Source organism: Rhizopus microsporus (assembly GCF_002708625.1).
Source record: "Rhizopus microsporus ATCC 52813 unplaced genomic scaffold scaffold_2, whole genome shotgun sequence".
Lineage (NCBI taxonomy): Eukaryota > Fungi > Mucoromycota > Mucoromycetes > Mucorales > Rhizopodaceae > Rhizopus > Rhizopus microsporus.
The window spans coordinates 1,670,509-1,686,070 of record NW_019671917.1 but is presented as its reverse complement, the minus strand read 5'-3'; the positions used below and the strand labels follow the sequence as shown (position 1 = coordinate 1,686,070).

Here is a 15,562-nt window from a genome sequence, read left to right as displayed (position 1 = left end):
AGGAGTTCTTTTGTTTTTTTTTTCTTCTTCCTTCTTCTTTTCTAAAGCATATTCCCTTCTTTTACTCATGTATAAAAGGCAATTGTGTTCAACAAGAAATGCTCTTCGGTTTATCTTTATAGGATTGGCCTTGTTTGGTGTCATTCTTCTTTATAAATCAAAATTTGCTTACAATGCCTATTATTGCAACTCATCCAAAGACTGCTATGAATTACTAAAAGATAAAGCAAAACAGTTTCAGCAATATTCTGGTATCAACGAATACTTTATAAAGGATCAAGAAGAGGAACAGAAGAAATGGAATAAAATATCAGAAACATCTATGGCTATAGACACGGTTGATAACAAAGTGATTATTGCTGATGACGATGACGACGATGATATGTCCCCTGAAGAATTAGAATACCAAAGGTTGACAAATACCAGCTTGCCTCGAGTTAAGGGCGCCTTCGTCGTACTGGCTAGAAATAGCGAGCTTTATGCTTTGAGATCATCTATGCGCTATCTGGAGGACCGCTTCAACCGTAAATACAATTACCCTTGGATATTCTTGAACGAACAGCCATTCACAGAAGAATTCAAAGAGCTGACGAGCATGATGACAAATGCACAAGTCTACTATGGCTTGGTCCCTGAAGAGCATTGGAGTTACCCAGAATGGATAGATAAAGAGCACGCAGCAGAGTGTCGAAAGGATCTGGAAAATCGTGGTATTCTTTATGGTGGAAGCGAAAGCTACAGACACATGTGCAGGTATCAATCAGGGTTTTTTATGCTGCATCCTTTGCTTGATGATATTGATTATTACTGGTAAGTACATCATCTTCACCTTATATGGCTTATTCTCACCCTCTCTTTTTAAATTTACCAAGGCGTGTAGAACCTGGTGTGAAATTTTCTTGTGACATCGATTATGATCCATTTAGACTTATGCAAGAAAGAGATCTCAAATATGGATTCACCATTGCGTTAAAAGAATATTTTGAGACCATTCCTACACTATGGGAAGTGACTAGAGACTTTGTTCAAAACCATCCTCAATATATCTATCCAAGAACAAGAAAAGACAGTCTTTTAGGAATAATTAGTGATGACAATGGCTGGTCGTACAATCTGTGTCATTTCTGGAGTAACTTTGAGGTATAATATATAAAATGATACTGGTAGCTTCGACTTAAAAATTTGTCTCTAGATTGCTTCAGTCAAGTTTATGCGTTCAGAAGGATATCAAGCATACTTTAGATACTTGGATGAAGCTGGTGGATTCTTTTATGAAAGGTTAGACATATTACGTTTTGCATATATGATTGGCTAACTATTTTTTGTTAGATGGGGAGATGCGCCTGTTCATTCCATTGCTGTGGCGTTGATGCTGAAAAGATCTGATGTTCATTGGTTTTATGACATTGGCTACAAGCACGATTTTTTTGAACATTGTCCTACAGAAGATAAATGGTTACTTCAAAGTAAATGCTACTGTGATCCCGAAACGACCTTTGGTAAGAATCATTTATATATTCCAGCTATTCTCATACTAAGTCCTCTATTAGATATAAATCCTGGTGCCTGTACGCCTCGTTTTTTGGAGGTAATGAATAAAACAGCTACAAGTTTCATTGTTACCCGTCCAGATAAGGATGATCATTAGATATATGCCAAGCAATTCATTTACTAATACTATTTTTGACTTATATCATGTAATAAACATCTATTAAAATGGAAACATGTTGTAACTATTAAAATGAGGTTGTATTTATTACTACAATAACAAAACATGCTATACAAGAGAAACACAAGTTTTTAATGACCAGGCTTTCCTGGATGAGTCTCGATGAATGTGCCAGAAGGGGTTTGTTGGTTATGTCCCAGATCTACTGAGAGACGATATGTTTGCTGTTGTTGTTGTGGTTGCGGTGATGTAAGAGGTTGTTCTAGATGGTAGTTGCCGACAGTAGGGCTGTTGTGTGATGGCTGAGCTTGTTGATATGACATGTTTGGACTATGATATTGTTCTTGATACTGATAGTTGGGATCATGGTACATTTGTTGATTTGGATCGTGATAGGCTTGTTGATGAGGATCATGGTACATTTGCTGATGAGGATCGGGATAGGCCTGCTGGTTGGGATCATAGTAACCTTGTTGATGTGGATCGACGTACATTTGTGCGTTGGGATCATGGTACATCTGTGTGTTGGGATCTTGATACACTTGTTGGTCGTTGTCATGATACAAATGTTGATCAGGACCATGATAAACTTTATCTTGCTGTTGATTAGGGTCATGTTGATAGGCATCATGTTCGTTTGGCTTGGATTCGTAGTACATCTCTTCTTGCTGAGTAACAGGATATGTAGCAGCAGTAGCAGCACCAGCAACAACAGCAGCACCGGGAGCAAAGTTAGTAGGTTGGCCATGAGCATAGGCTGCATCATGAGCATATCCAGCATCTTGATAGTGCTCATGAGGTACAGCATTATAATATTGGTTTCCAGGCTCTTGATAGGCACCAGCGTAGGTCACAGTAGGTGAAGCAGCAGCAGCGTAATCGTGAAGATTACCTACTGTAAAGCCTTGTTCAGATGGATGAGCGGCGCCTCCTTGATATGTATCATAATTCTTTGTTCCGTCGCCTGTTGTGCCATTAGGCGTGAAAATCTCGTCCATAGTCCTGCTTGCCCGCGTACTTTTAGCCTTGTGTCTGCTACGACGAATCATCAATAAAGCAAAGGCACCAATGGCCGCGACACCAGCAATGGCACCAACAATGCCGCCAATGAGTGCGGTGTTGTTGGGGTTGTCTCCGGCAGGTGCAACAGAAGATGTTGCACTGGGTAGAATGCTTTGAGTGGATGAGATGCTTGGTATGGCGGTGTTTGACATCATGGAAGTTATTGCTTCTGTTATGGCCGTAGTCGTGGACGAGGTAGAAAGCTTGGGCACAATGACGGATGAAGCAGCATTGACAGATGGCGTGTTGGCAATAGATGGTGCTACTGGAGCTGCAGTAGTAGTAGCAGCAGCCTTGGTGGTAGTAGGATCAGGCTTCTGCTGAGTGGTTGTAGTTGGCTTTGGTTGAGCAGCAGTCGTCGTCGTCGGTTCTGGTTTCGGCTGTGTGGTCGTAGGTGCTGGCTTTGGTTGGGTCGTCGGTTCTGGAGCAGCACTTGTCTTGGGACTAGTCGTATTGGGAGGATCGGCGTTTGCGAAAGGATCAGATGCGTCTTTACTGCTCGAAGGGTTATCAACAGCTGCACCATTTACGCCAGTATCTTTGGCACCTGTGTCCTTAACATCAGCGCTTTTTGTTTGACTGCCTTGAGTGTCTTTATTAGCAAATCCGTCCGTATTGTCCTTTGTAGGCTCAACCATAATGAGATGAGGGAAAAGAAGAGAAAAAGAAATAAAAATTATGTGCTACATTAAAAAAACAAGGGAAGGACAAGTCGACCTGGGATCTCCTTATAAAAAAGGTTATGTACGCCATCAGTGAAAGAATCTTACTATTAAGGGAAAAAGTGTAACAAATACTGAGTTTTATTTAAGTTACACAAATAACATGTTGTCGTGAGTCCTGATTCAAGTTCAGCTTTAGGTGACGTGTCTCCTCTTTGAAAGTTAAGACCCTCACCCATATTTTCATTCAATAACCCGCGAACATTTATGCTATCTTCTTTTTCTTCTGTGGACCAAAACCCTGCTGTTTGGACTGAAGCTGAACTTATTCCCAACCTGAGTCGGAAGCGTCGACGTAGATGGTTAGATCCGGTGTTAATGGTTTGTGTCGGATTGGAAGACCATTTTTCAATGGGACCTCTTTTAACCACCACTCCAACTCCTGCAAACTTTTCTGGCTTATCGGGCATGGTGTATTCCAATTGTTGTTGCGTAACCTGAGGACTCCTGCTAGGCCTCTCTGTAGAAAGCTCACATGAAGGAGTGCTTCTCCAATCGCCGGTATCATAGCAGTTATTTTCACAATAAGGCTCGCTGTCTATCAACATGATTTCTGTTCCTTGCGGTTCAGCAGTTGTCGAATCCTGATATTTAATTTCTAAATTTTTATCTGTGAAACTTGTATCTGTCGTAGAACAAGGTCTGCTTATGACTGACATTGAGATAAACGATTGTAATCAGTATGAATAGAGTGAATTCATACATTATAAGATTACGTGTACACACTTTTAGTAATAAGTTAAATTAAATAGAATCTCTCCCTTGAATATAAATCATTACTTCTTTATATAAAAGGATACACTTCTTTAAACGATAATCCTTCTTATAGTAAAAGCAGTATCATAACCCAGATCATGAAATGAACAATAAGATCAGTGTCAGGAACGAATTAAAAGTTTTCTTTATGAACTCAGGAACCGTTAGTCAATCACATCCTTAGTAATTATAATCCACGTTTAGAATAGTGGCTTACCAGCCATTTGATAGCAACTATAAATAGTAGACCATTAATTTATTTGTATGTTTCTTTTGTCATTATCTCAGAATAAAGATTAGTCTCAAAGAGTACTTCTTTTGTCTTTGTCTTGTGTCTGTAAATCATTACATAACACCTTGTTCATAGGATAAGGAAGAAGAGGATTGTATTTTTTGTGATGAGGATTCTGCTTCTGTTGCGGCCGTTGTTGCGTCTGAAATATCGGTATCAGTCTTATCAGTGTCTAAGTACTTTCTTTTCAAATTGCAGTTTCTTGTCTGAGCGTTCTTTATGGTTTGAATCAACAACGAAGCTGACACTTTATTATTTATCAGCTCTAGAAGTTTTTCATATTCGTTATTTTACGTATCGCACATTTGACCTATGACTTCGACTAAATGTGGTTGGTTACCAGTAATGCTTTCATAATGTTCGTTGGCCAAGTTGTACAATAACTTCATTGTAGGATCATCATTACAAGGAGCGTTTATAATTGAGCGGGCTTGTTGAGTCAGGAACAGCCCAAATGCAACAAATGGCTCTAAAGTTACATCAATGCTACAGTTGCTGAGACTTGCCTGGCACAAAATAAAACACTGTGAAGTCCAAACTCTTGGAGAGTAAATTAAACAACCTGAAACACGGCTTTGTTGTTTCATCATAAACACCATCAGACAAAGTTTCAATGCATACTATTAGTAAAATGGGTTCTTTGCAGTATCTTTCGTATGCTTCAAGACAGTAGCTGACTACCCTTTTAAGAAATAAGTCATCTACTCTATGCTGAAATTCAATAATTATTGATGAAATATTTTGGCTTTGTGGTTCTAAAGCCAAGTCTGCTCGCGTTCCATCGTTCCACTCGCTTTCTGCCGCATTGTACTCAGCTTGTGAGTTGTTCAAGGCTTTTGTAATGATGTTTATAACTTTAGGATTACGCGCTACAATCTTTGACATTAAGTCAGTTCCTGGTTGTAGTGAGGCTGGTAGAATGGAGAGAGGCATCTGTAAAAAGGTGTACACTACGCGCACGAGGAAATTCACGAGAGGGTTAATGTTATAGACATTAACTATGATGTCGTCAACAAACCTTTTCAATGTGTAGCATCACGGTAAGCTTGATCAGGAAAAAGCATCTTTCCATGCTCCATGATATAGGATAAGAAGTTATCTTTTAAGAAAAAAGAGATAAAGTGTTGTTATTTCTTTATTTACTTTTATTTTATGTTGTCAGTTGATCAACAAAGAATCAAGATTAATCATGTGCAATTATGATAAATTCGCATTTTATATCAAAGGATATCCTACAGGGCAGCCTTAGGTTAGGCAGACGCTTTGATAGTGTGAATTTGTACAGTGACGCCACATGTATAGGACAATAAGCGCCCGCATCATTAGCCTTCTCGTGGATTTCTTCGTGCGCGTAGTGTACACCGCAAGAAGGGCCCTTTACATTTGCAATTGAAGCTGACCGAGCCATCAACGGGAATTCAGCAAATCAAATGGGAAAAAACATCATTTCATTCAGCACACTCAATTGCATGCCAACCGTGAGAATCAGCTTTAGATTAAGCGACAAAAATGACAATATTCTTGCAGTTTGTAGCTTGATAAGCAATGCTTTGGCACAAAAAGTAGCAAAACTGTTGGATTTTGAAAAGGGGTCAAATAAAAGTCTGGAACATCCTGTAACTGTCAGATTTGCTGTCATGCAACCAGTGGATCTGAGTCTATCAAGTCAAGCCGATAAATACACGTATATAACAAAGCGACAAAACAAATCAATATATTATTGAAGATTGGTAGTTTAAGCGAGTCCGGAAAGTAGGAAAAAAAAACAGCTTTCAGTGTAGACTCTCGCTTTATTAAAGGCATAAGCTCTCGATTTATTTAACCTTCTTTACACATTTTATCTTTAAAAGTGATGCATAAAATACCTTTATCAAAAAGAGATACTGGGGCCATCTACATAGTATCTTACTACACTTTTATGAATACGATTAAAGAATAATTTTATTTGATAATAATTTTTAATGACCGATGAGCACATAGCATCCTTATGCTGTATTGCCCGGGTCAGATCGCAGTGAGAAGGAATGAAAAACCCTTTTGGGATTAAAGGGAAAATGTGAAAGTATTACGTATTAGGGATGATAATTAACTATCTGAAAATTTTTGCTGAATGTAACGAAGACGTTTGGCAAAGGGTTCACCAAGGTAGTTTGAAGCTTCAGGGAACTAAGAATGAGCTAATTAGTCCATTTCGAGTAATATTGCACATATGGAAGGCCAACGAATGAGCCAGGCATCGATTGATTTTCTCGCTTTCTTGGTAAGGAATGTTGCACTTTTATGAATACAGGATTTTACTCTAAAATTAGACGATGTCAGTACTTTTTTTAGACGAATCAAAATTATTTTGACACTTTACTTGTTTTAAACGAAATGAAAATAAAATTGAGACAAAAAAATATATTAGTTTAGATATGCTATGATGACCAAAATGATGTACTTTACCTGTAAGAATCTTTAAGTCCTTGCCGAAGCGAGAAACAACCACATTCTATGTGGCGCGTTGTCCTGTTGGACGAGAGAAGATATCGGATCGTTCATTACCGGGCCAAAGTTGGGTTGAAATGAACATCATATTTTTAGCCGCAAGCACGTCTCGATTCCAGAATATATTACAATCGTTGCAGATCAATATATTGTAAAAGGCACGTTCTTGGGCTGTATGGTGTCTTAAATTTCTTTGATGGCATTCAAAGCAAACCTAATTAAAAAGAAATAATTAAGGCTCTTAAAAATACACAAAATTTGCAAAGATACCTACGGATGATGCCCTGAACTCATTAATGTCCAGTACTAATAGTTCCCCTTGTTTTTCACGCTTTTTGAGATCCTTGTAAATCATCTCGGAAGTTTCTACTATTCTTCCTCTAAACCTCACATGGGTACTTCCTTTCAGACCATCCTCGAATATGATCAAAGGCACCTTCGTTGTCATCCTCATTAAAATGACTTTTGTGAGCTTCTCTCCTATATAATTTGTGAGAAAGGGCGATTGTGTAAATACAGACTTTGTGAAAATATATATATATATATATTATATTACCTTATTTCAATAGGGCTGTCAGCATTATCACCTTGCCTCCTCCTATTCATCATTTTATTTCTTCTTCTTCTGTTTGAGCGCGTTTTTTTACGTCTAGCTCTATTGTATTTTTTCCCTCCATTTAAAGGAATATTGCATGCTTCTTCGAGAGCACATTGCCATCCTCGATAGTTGTTCTAATTTATCTGTGCAGTACGGAAATTGTAAAAACCGAAAAAAAAAGAGATAAATGAAGCATTGTATACTGCAGGTAATCAATGTATTGATTGATGTTGGAAGCCTTTGGCGTTGGTATGTTAGTTTCTAAAGCTTGTATGCCTTGTTGGGCTTTTAGGTCGATTTCTTTTCTAGATCTGTTAGGAGAATCAGATCCACTATAATATTCAGTCGTCGATAAGGTCCGCACTTCATTATTACTATAGTACGCAGCGAAAGCATTCCAGCGACCAGGACCTAAAGTACAGGGGCGAAAATATTGATTTATTTTTTCTTGGCTGAAGTCACTAACATTCAGAGTAATAGTTTCACGACCTTCTCGTCTGGGATTGTTTCTGGCAAACGAAGCTCTACAAATGACTCCGTTAGTGTAAATACTAGTTAAAAACATCCGTCCTTTGGTTGGTGGAGGATTCAGTAATTGCTCGAAGCTGTTTTCAGTATTTAAAATAATGGTGGTTTTAATTATTGTCATTGTTTATTATCCTCTACCATAGATTGGGATTACCTATTGATATCTAGTCTTTCAAAATTAAATGCTTCAAAAAAGCATCGGGCAGCATAATGATAATTCAATTCATTATCCTGTCGGGGTAGCCAAGTGTCACGAAAAACCGTGTTTAAATTTTCTCCATCTAGCTTGAATCAGGAAAAAGAGAAAATAAACGAGGTTGAGGTCTTCTTTGCTGTTGCTGTTCAGGCTGCTGTCGTTATGCTTGCACACTTTTCTGCTCGTAAAGATCAAGTATAAATGCCATTACATTTAAAACTGTAAATGGATTTGCTGTGATAGTTTCTTTATTAAGAGATAGTTGCAGTAGTCTGTTCTTTATAGGCTGTATAATCCTGTCTATATAAACCTGTAAATTCGGAGCAAGATTTAGGGTGTCCTGATCAACAAAATCTTCTGGCATATCCGACCTCGCAATGTTTGTTAAAACTTCATCGAATATATAGTTGTATACTAGCTTTTTTACTACCGACATGCTTAGGTTCTAATTGTATATATATTTCATTAACATGTAATCGTAAGTATACGTAACATATCTAACTTAAATTACTTACACCATATTCAACTTTTAGTTTATATATGAAATAATTTCCAATATACTGTTCAAAATTTTCAGCATAAAAGTTATTATATGTAGTTGCTACAGTCTCACATGCGGACGATATGATTTGTCCATAGCCCACAAGATTGTTTCTTTCAACCAGCATATTTACATTTTCCAGGCTCTGCAGTAGATTAAAGACTGCTTCAATGTCCGGTAATCTTGGATACATGCGTTGAAGCGCGCCTATTGCTATGTTTTGATATCAGTCGGCAGACTCTGTACCAAAAATTTTGATCAAATATATCATTAGAGAGGTTATCAATGTTACTCGAATTGATCAATACGTAATAGTTTGCAAATATCCGCGCTCTATACACCACCTGTCTTAAAAAAGACAGTTCAATTATTCTTCTTTGATATCGCTCTAGCTTATCATTCTCTTCTTGCTCATCGATTATTAAAAAAGACCTGAGAGTTAAAGATATCGTAAATCTTTGATAAGTTCAGGAAAAGCCATGCTCAACCGTTCTTTGAGCGTAAACTGATGGTTTGGACACATACTAGAAGCAGCATATGAATGACCGTGCTGCCTGCAAGATTTGCAAATTGGATCAGAGGTCGAGGATGAAGCTTGTTCCTGTCTTCTTCTTTTTCTAGCATCACTCTTCACTCTTTTTTCTTCAGTGGTGTCTTTTCTTTTCTTGCCTAATACATTTTTATAAGGTTGTGTAAGTCGTTAATAACATACATTAAGTAAAAATGTAAGTCTTTCAAGGTTAATGCATTACCTCTTCTTCCTCCAGCAGGTGAACCTCCGAGGCGTGCCTCTTCCTCAGTTTGTTCATCAAATTTTTCTTATTTTTTATTACGAATGAGCCCTTCGGTATCAGGGTATAGGATAGGGCGCATTCTTGAGCAAAAGAGATACCAAAAAGAAGTTGTTGTTAATACTTTTTATCGTATGTACATTGTGATATATTATTTTTGTATACATTTATATTTTTACTTGCAAGATGAAATTTTACTGACCCTGATTTTTCTTTATGAGATCTCCTCCATCAAAAACTGTGTTTTTTAAATATGCCTTTCAGCAAGGAAAATCGAGCTTAATATAGATTTGCAGGCTCTTTAAACAAGGTGGAGTTTGGCTTATACACTTTTTCACTAGGAAAATCTTGCACAAGATGCCAAAAAGTCTGGATTTTTATTTTCATTTCGTCTAGAAATGAGACGGGCTGCTTTTTTTTTAAGACTTAGCCATTTTACCGTTATCTCGAATTTCTAGCTAATTTTTACAGATCATTTATATTTATTTGCTATTCACTCGATATCCATCTTGTAAAATTGCGATTCATCATATAAAAGTTGACGTCGCCAGTGTAGAGTTATACATAGTTAAATAATGAAGTTGTAAATTAATGCAAACAATGATGTCTGAAAAAGAACTAAGTTTGTCTCAAAAATAAAAGCAAATTGCCCAACTTTGTTATTGCAAACGTCTTAAAAAAAAAAACGCGAATCGTCTAATTTTATATTTCAAAGTATCTCAAATTGGATTTCCAATCATCTCATTTTAGAGTAATATGCTGCCAATGTGACCTTAGCATTAATCACGTGAACTGGGAAACCCAAAAGGCGACCTTTTCTATTTTTCGCCTTTTTCACCTCTTTTTTTATTAATTAATAAAGCCATGAAAGAGCCATTCAATTTAGGCTCACACTTATCTGCTCGTGATATCATCGCAAAGACTGTTGCGCCTGTAGTAGCTGTAACTGCTAGTGAAGATGCTGAAGAGCTTTGTAGACTGAACCACATCCCTTCCTTCACTGATCTTATCAAGCCTTTTGGTGATACACTTGAAAAAGGTAGAAATACATAAAACATAAAAGAATATAAGCTAATAACCCATAGTTACCCCACGCGATTGGCAAGGCGTGCCAATGTCAATTGATAACTTTAATGTACGTTTTAAATCAATAAATAAATTAGAAGAACCTAATCACCAAGCAGTAATGAGGCTTGTTCAAAACCAAGTGAAGTCTAGAGGAGAGCAATACACTGGAAACATAAAAAAGATCAGAAATAGAAATGATGTTGCCGAGGACTATTTAAACGGTATTTTTATAGCATGATCTATATATATGATTACTGATATGCTTTTTAGTCCACTTGAATGATTTGACACCTTGGTATACCGATTTCAGAGATACGCTCCTTTCTCTTCGAGGAATAACAGAGTATGAGACCTTTGATCATCCAGTAGCCACCATGATTGTTATCTCATCATTAAACACTGACCCAATCAGCACTATTATGCAACTCTATAATCCAAACATTCCGTCATTCACTCTAGACAAGCCCTATGTTGATACAAACATATTAAGATACTATGTCGTGCTTCATGATCCGAACCTTACAACATTCGAGCAGTAAAGTATATCCTTATATGTTATTAAATCAATATTAAGCATACAATTATTAGTTCCATGGCTTTCTTTGATAAGCTCAAACGAACGGTTGGGCTACACTGCTATTTACTCACTATCAATTCAAAGCCAAGAAATCCAAAAGATGAGGACAGTATAGAAGATAGATCTGAGGACAGTATACGACACATTTGGGAGGAACCATTATCCGAATCTTATCGCATCGAATCAGAATTACAATCATATGTTACATCCAATCCAGACTCTAGTGTATCTTCCTTAAATACCCCTCTTTCACCTTCTGTCGGAGGAGGACATACTCGATCAAGTTCGGTATCTTCAAGCACGAGTAATTTGCCTGCAACTGTAGTTCATGGGACATCAATACAGTCATTTCCCATTGATTCTGATAATAATAGCAATCAAGATAGTATTACGCGCGAGACTATAGTTATCAACGAAGAACAACAGCAAGCTTCAATCCAATATGGAAGATGTCTGACAGACGAGAATGTGAATCAGATAAGGTCAATGGTCCAGGAATTTGTGGCCCAAAGTTTACTACCCTTTATGGAGCGAAACGTTCAACAGTGGAATGAGCAAGTGGCATCAGCTCGTCGTGGATTGACAGGTCGACTGTTTGGTGCTAGTCGCCGATTATTTGGTACTTCTAGTCGTTCGTCTTCTACTCAATCACTTCAGTCAGTTGCAGCACAGGGACCTAACGTGCCTTACGGGTCTAGCTCAATCACAGTCTATCCCTTTGCCGCTCCTGAAGCACAAATGCGTAAATTAGCAGATTTTGCATTCATGCTACGAGATTATAAATTTGCATACACAATATATGACACCGTTCGACGAGACTACGCCACTGAAAAAGCCTACAAGTATCATGCAGGCACACAGGAAATGATGGGTGTTTGTTTATTAATGATGGATCAACCACTGACGAGCAAGACTGACGTGGACCGTCACTTTGAACTTGCTGTACAACAATATTTGAACAGATGCAGATCCATCTTTCATGCAACGCGTGCAACGATCATTTACTATGAGCTACTTAAAGATCGGCAAATGTGGAAAGATATACCAACCGCTCTGGTCAGAATGACAGGTGAAGATTCGGATCTAAGGTCAGGCCTTTTCTTGGAACAGGCTGCACATTGTTTTCTGAGAGTAAACAAGCCAATGGTGCGAAAGTATGGATTCCATTTGGTTATGGCCGGTCATCGATACGGCAAGGCATCACAGGTAAAAAAACAAAAAATAGCATTTCACACGTCAATAACAGTTGATGAATATATAAAGAGATTGCACGCTTATCGATGCTATGAGCTGGCAGCAGCAGTCCTAGACAATCACTCTTGGTCTATAGCCAAGAATCATGTGCAATTTGCTCTGGGACGCCAAGCTTTCCATCTAGGTCGTCTTGAAGACTCAGTTGCTTATTTTTCGAATGTCTTGACAGACACCAAGCAAACATCTCAACAGCAGGTGGCCCACATTAGGGAGTTTTTATTCATCTACAAGGTTGGCTTTTTATAAACTATGTCAACAACTTGACTAACTTTATTATATAGCAATACGCAGCACAAGCCGGTTTCGATCCTTTAAAACGATCATTCCCTAATCTAGGCTTACCTATCATCGATGACCGTACAATTCAAGTGACTCTATCCAACACTCAATCCAATCTGACACATCGAGAAGAATGGGCGGCCATGGAAATTGAACTGTTGGAGGAAAGCATTGCGAATGGCTTCATTTCTAGCTCTAAAAGAGCTATGGCTGTTCAACAGCAAGATGATGATCGAATTGTTTGCGCTGTCGAAGGTAAAGAAAGAAAAGTAATATATATATATATACAAGAATGAGACTAATCACTTGTGAAATCGGGTAGAATCTGCGATTATACATGTTGAGTTGTACAACCCCCTTCAGATAGCTATTACTCTAAACAGTATTATACTTGGTTGTCAATATAAAGCTTCTTCCAAATCACAAGATTCTAAAACTGTTGAATATGAAGAAATGCTAGAAGGAAAGCAGGTTGAAGGAAGTGATCTATTTGAATTTGAGCATTTTAAGCTACAAAAGCTATCTAGTGTCACTTTGGACCCGTTGGAAAAAAAGACAGTAAGTGTTATTGTAGTTGATTATTTAAGAAGACTAATACATTATCCTGCCTTGTAGATCAGTCTGGCTGTAGTGCCTGGACATGAGGGTAGTTTATTGGTCACTGGCTTGCACTACACATTAAACGATTTAGTGCACACGTTTAAGCCGTTCCATAAGCAAGGTAAACGCTTAAATAAAACAAAAGAAGAGAGAATGTCTGTGGTCTATGCGCCCGACCGTTCATTGGATATCTTGGTAACTTCACCTATGCCTTTATTGGATCTTACACTCCATCATGTGCCAGAGACAATCTTGTCTGGCGAAGTGGTTCAAACGGTGCTAGAGATTAATAACAAGGGAAACAAGGGCTTGACTGCGCTTCGATTGAAGACAAGCCATCCTAGTTTTATCTGTGTGGGCAACCCTGAAGATATGGATAAAAACATATACACGGCAGATGAATCATCCACTTTAAGCAAGATGCAGTTGGATAACAGGTTGTTTGATGCCAGTGTGATTTCTATCCCACTTCCAGGCAAGAAGGATAGTTACCAGGGCGCAGTCAAGCCAGGTGAGACAACGCTTGTCCCTCTTTGGATACGAGGCGATAGAATTGGCAAACATACATTCAAACTGTTGTTCTCTTATCAATCAGACGAAGATAACGTAATGATTGCCCACCGTACGCTGCGGTACTCAGTCCAGATGCAGGTGCTTCCTTCTCTCAAGATCAATGCCTTCACAAGACCAAGCACTACGGCCATCAATGAATATATACTGGGTATTGAAATCGAAAATCTTCAGACAGTGACACAATTTGAATTGGTGCAGCTAAATGCTTCCAGCCCCATGTGGGATATTTCACCACTTAGCATTGATCTATCGAGTAGTCAAGATATTGAATCAAAAACAAACATTCCTCCTAGGCAAACCACATTTGCATACTACAAGATTCAAAGGATAGCTTCGTATGAGAGTGATATATCTAATATTCCTGAAGCATGGACTTCGAATGCACTTGGTGCCTTGCTCAACAGTCAAAAGAAAAATGATTCAAAGGAAAAGAATCTACCACCACCGATTGACCTTCATCTAAGCAAAGTTGCATTTGTAAGTAAAGCCATAATTGAAACTATGGAATTAATCATTATTATGCTGTAGAGGAAGAACGAAATTCCTGCGGATGCCCCACCTCTCAAGACGTTCTCACTTAATTCACGTATGCATTGGCGCTTAAGTAACCTGGAGAACCAGTTTCCAAACATACCTAAAGAAAAGTATAGTCAGCTATTCACTTTATACAACTCTGGAGATGTTGATTTAGCTATATACTGGAACATACCGAATATGAAACGACAAGGACATCATTATATCATTGGCGTCAATCTTGGTATACAGCAAAACCCTTTCCAGGGCAACAGCACTGAACTCATGAATCAACAAAATCGCACTATGTTTGAAGCAACGGCTAAAGAAAGGGCTATGCTTATCAACAGTCTTACGCGCAATAGAGTGATCAAGGATGAAAGTCCTGTCAAGGTGTTGGTGTCTGCGCCTGATAAAAAGGCACATAATTTTGATAATGAAGGGTAAGAAATACTTGAAAAGGCGTAAATTGTCACTAAGTCTTGTCTGTGTAGGTTATTAAAGGTCCCTGTATGTCTAACACTTATGAACTGCTCATGGAATCGAACAAGTCGTTACACTCTCGAATTATTGTCCTGGTCTAAAACAGACCAAAAGAATACCAATAGTGGTAAATCCTATTTAAGTATATACCCCTTCCATTGGAACGGCTCTACTGTCTTTACGGGATCATTGCAACCAGAAGAAAGAAAAGATATCCAGGTGTTTGCTGTGTTTCAGCTACCTGGTGTATACGATATCAATCGTTGGAGGTTAACCGTTCGAACAGATGATAAAGAGGGTTCAGAAGTGTTTGTTCATCAACCTACTTTACCTCAATTGATTGCTACTACTACTGCATCATAGATTATTAGTACACTTTATTCAGAAATTATTCGCACACTGATAAAAAAAAAAAAAAGATAATAAAAAAGAGCCCACAAGAAGCAAAAGAATGAATAACGAAATGATTAGCACTTCAGTTATTTACATTGATAATAAATACTTACATTATAAAGAAGAGGATTTGTAATAGAAAAAAGAGAAGCAAGAATAGTGAGTAAACTTATAAGAGAT

General features: G+C 38.0%; 5 protein-coding genes across 5 annotated transcripts; 2 read left to right on the top strand and 3 right to left on the bottom strand.

Annotated features, from left to right (window-relative positions):
- Nucleotides 1–67: 67 nt before the first annotated feature.
- On the top strand, nucleotides 68–1,648 carry RHIMIDRAFT_234149 (glycosyl transferase; the record flags this gene model as incomplete). Its single annotated transcript, XM_023608106.1, has 5 exons — nucleotides 68–810; nucleotides 873–1,140; nucleotides 1,193–1,278; nucleotides 1,330–1,499; nucleotides 1,551–1,648. The coding sequence occupies 5 exons, from the start codon at nucleotides 68–70 to the stop codon at nucleotides 1,646–1,648; spliced, it is 1,365 nt and encodes a 454-aa protein (XP_023470255.1).
- On the bottom strand, nucleotides 1,330–3,483 carry RHIMIDRAFT_266287 (uncharacterized protein). Its single transcript, XM_023611899.1, has 2 exons — nucleotides 1,551–3,483; nucleotides 1,330–1,499 (listed from the first exon to the last, which is right to left on the bottom strand). The coding sequence occupies exon 1, from the start codon at nucleotides 3,367–3,369 to the stop codon at nucleotides 1,801–1,803; it is 1,569 nt and encodes a 522-aa protein (XP_023470254.1). The 5' UTR covers nucleotides 3,370–3,483; the 3' UTR covers nucleotides 1,330–1,499; nucleotides 1,551–1,800.
- RHIMIDRAFT_289321 (uncharacterized protein) lies at nucleotides 3,484–4,112 on the bottom strand (the record flags this gene model as incomplete). The annotated part of the gene is made up of 2 exons (XM_023613631.1): nucleotides 3,484–3,500; nucleotides 3,557–4,112. 2 exons carry the CDS (start codon nucleotides 4,110–4,112, stop codon nucleotides 3,484–3,486), a joined length of 573 nt encoding a protein of 190 aa, XP_023470253.1.
- An 817-nt stretch (nucleotides 4,113–4,929) lies between these two features.
- RHIMIDRAFT_266286 (uncharacterized protein) lies at nucleotides 4,930–5,465 on the bottom strand. Its single transcript, XM_023611898.1, has one exon. The coding sequence runs from the start codon at nucleotides 5,432–5,434 to the stop codon at nucleotides 4,988–4,990; it is 447 nt and encodes a 148-aa protein (XP_023470252.1). The 5' UTR covers nucleotides 5,435–5,465; the 3' UTR covers nucleotides 4,930–4,987.
- Nucleotides 5,466–10,931: 5,466 nt separating this feature from the next.
- RHIMIDRAFT_266281 (uncharacterized protein) lies at nucleotides 10,932–15,398 on the top strand. Its single transcript, XM_023611897.1, has 8 exons — nucleotides 10,932–11,245; nucleotides 11,299–12,493; nucleotides 12,551–12,772; nucleotides 12,823–13,075; nucleotides 13,143–13,378; nucleotides 13,436–14,470; nucleotides 14,522–14,949; nucleotides 15,001–15,398. The coding sequence occupies exons 1-8, from the start codon at nucleotides 11,085–11,087 to the stop codon at nucleotides 15,350–15,352; spliced, it is 3,882 nt and encodes a 1,293-aa protein (XP_023470251.1). The 5' UTR covers nucleotides 10,932–11,084; the 3' UTR covers nucleotides 15,353–15,398.
- Nucleotides 15,399–15,562: the final 164 nt, after the last annotated feature.

Excerpts from the sequence above, each read along its gene's own strand:
- RHIMIDRAFT_266286 (XM_023611898.1), bottom strand. The coding sequence starts at position 5,434 with ATGCCTCTCTCCATTCTACCAGCCTCACTACAACCAGGAACTGACTTA.
- RHIMIDRAFT_266281 (XM_023611897.1), top strand. The coding sequence starts at position 11,085 with ATGATTGTTATCTCATCATTAAACACTGACCCAATCAGCACTATTATG. Across the intron at positions 13,379-13,435 it reads ACCCGTTGGAAAAAAAGACA|ATCAGTCTGGCTGTAGTGCC; the intron begins GTAAGTGTTATT and ends CCTGCCTTGTAG. Across the intron at positions 14,950-15,000 it reads CATAATTTTGATAATGAAGG|GTTATTAAAGGTCCCTGTAT; the intron begins GTAAGAAATACT and ends TTGTCTGTGTAG.
- RHIMIDRAFT_266287 (XM_023611899.1), bottom strand. The coding sequence starts at position 3,369 with ATGGTTGAGCCTACAAAGGACAATACGGACGGATTTGCTAATAAAGAC.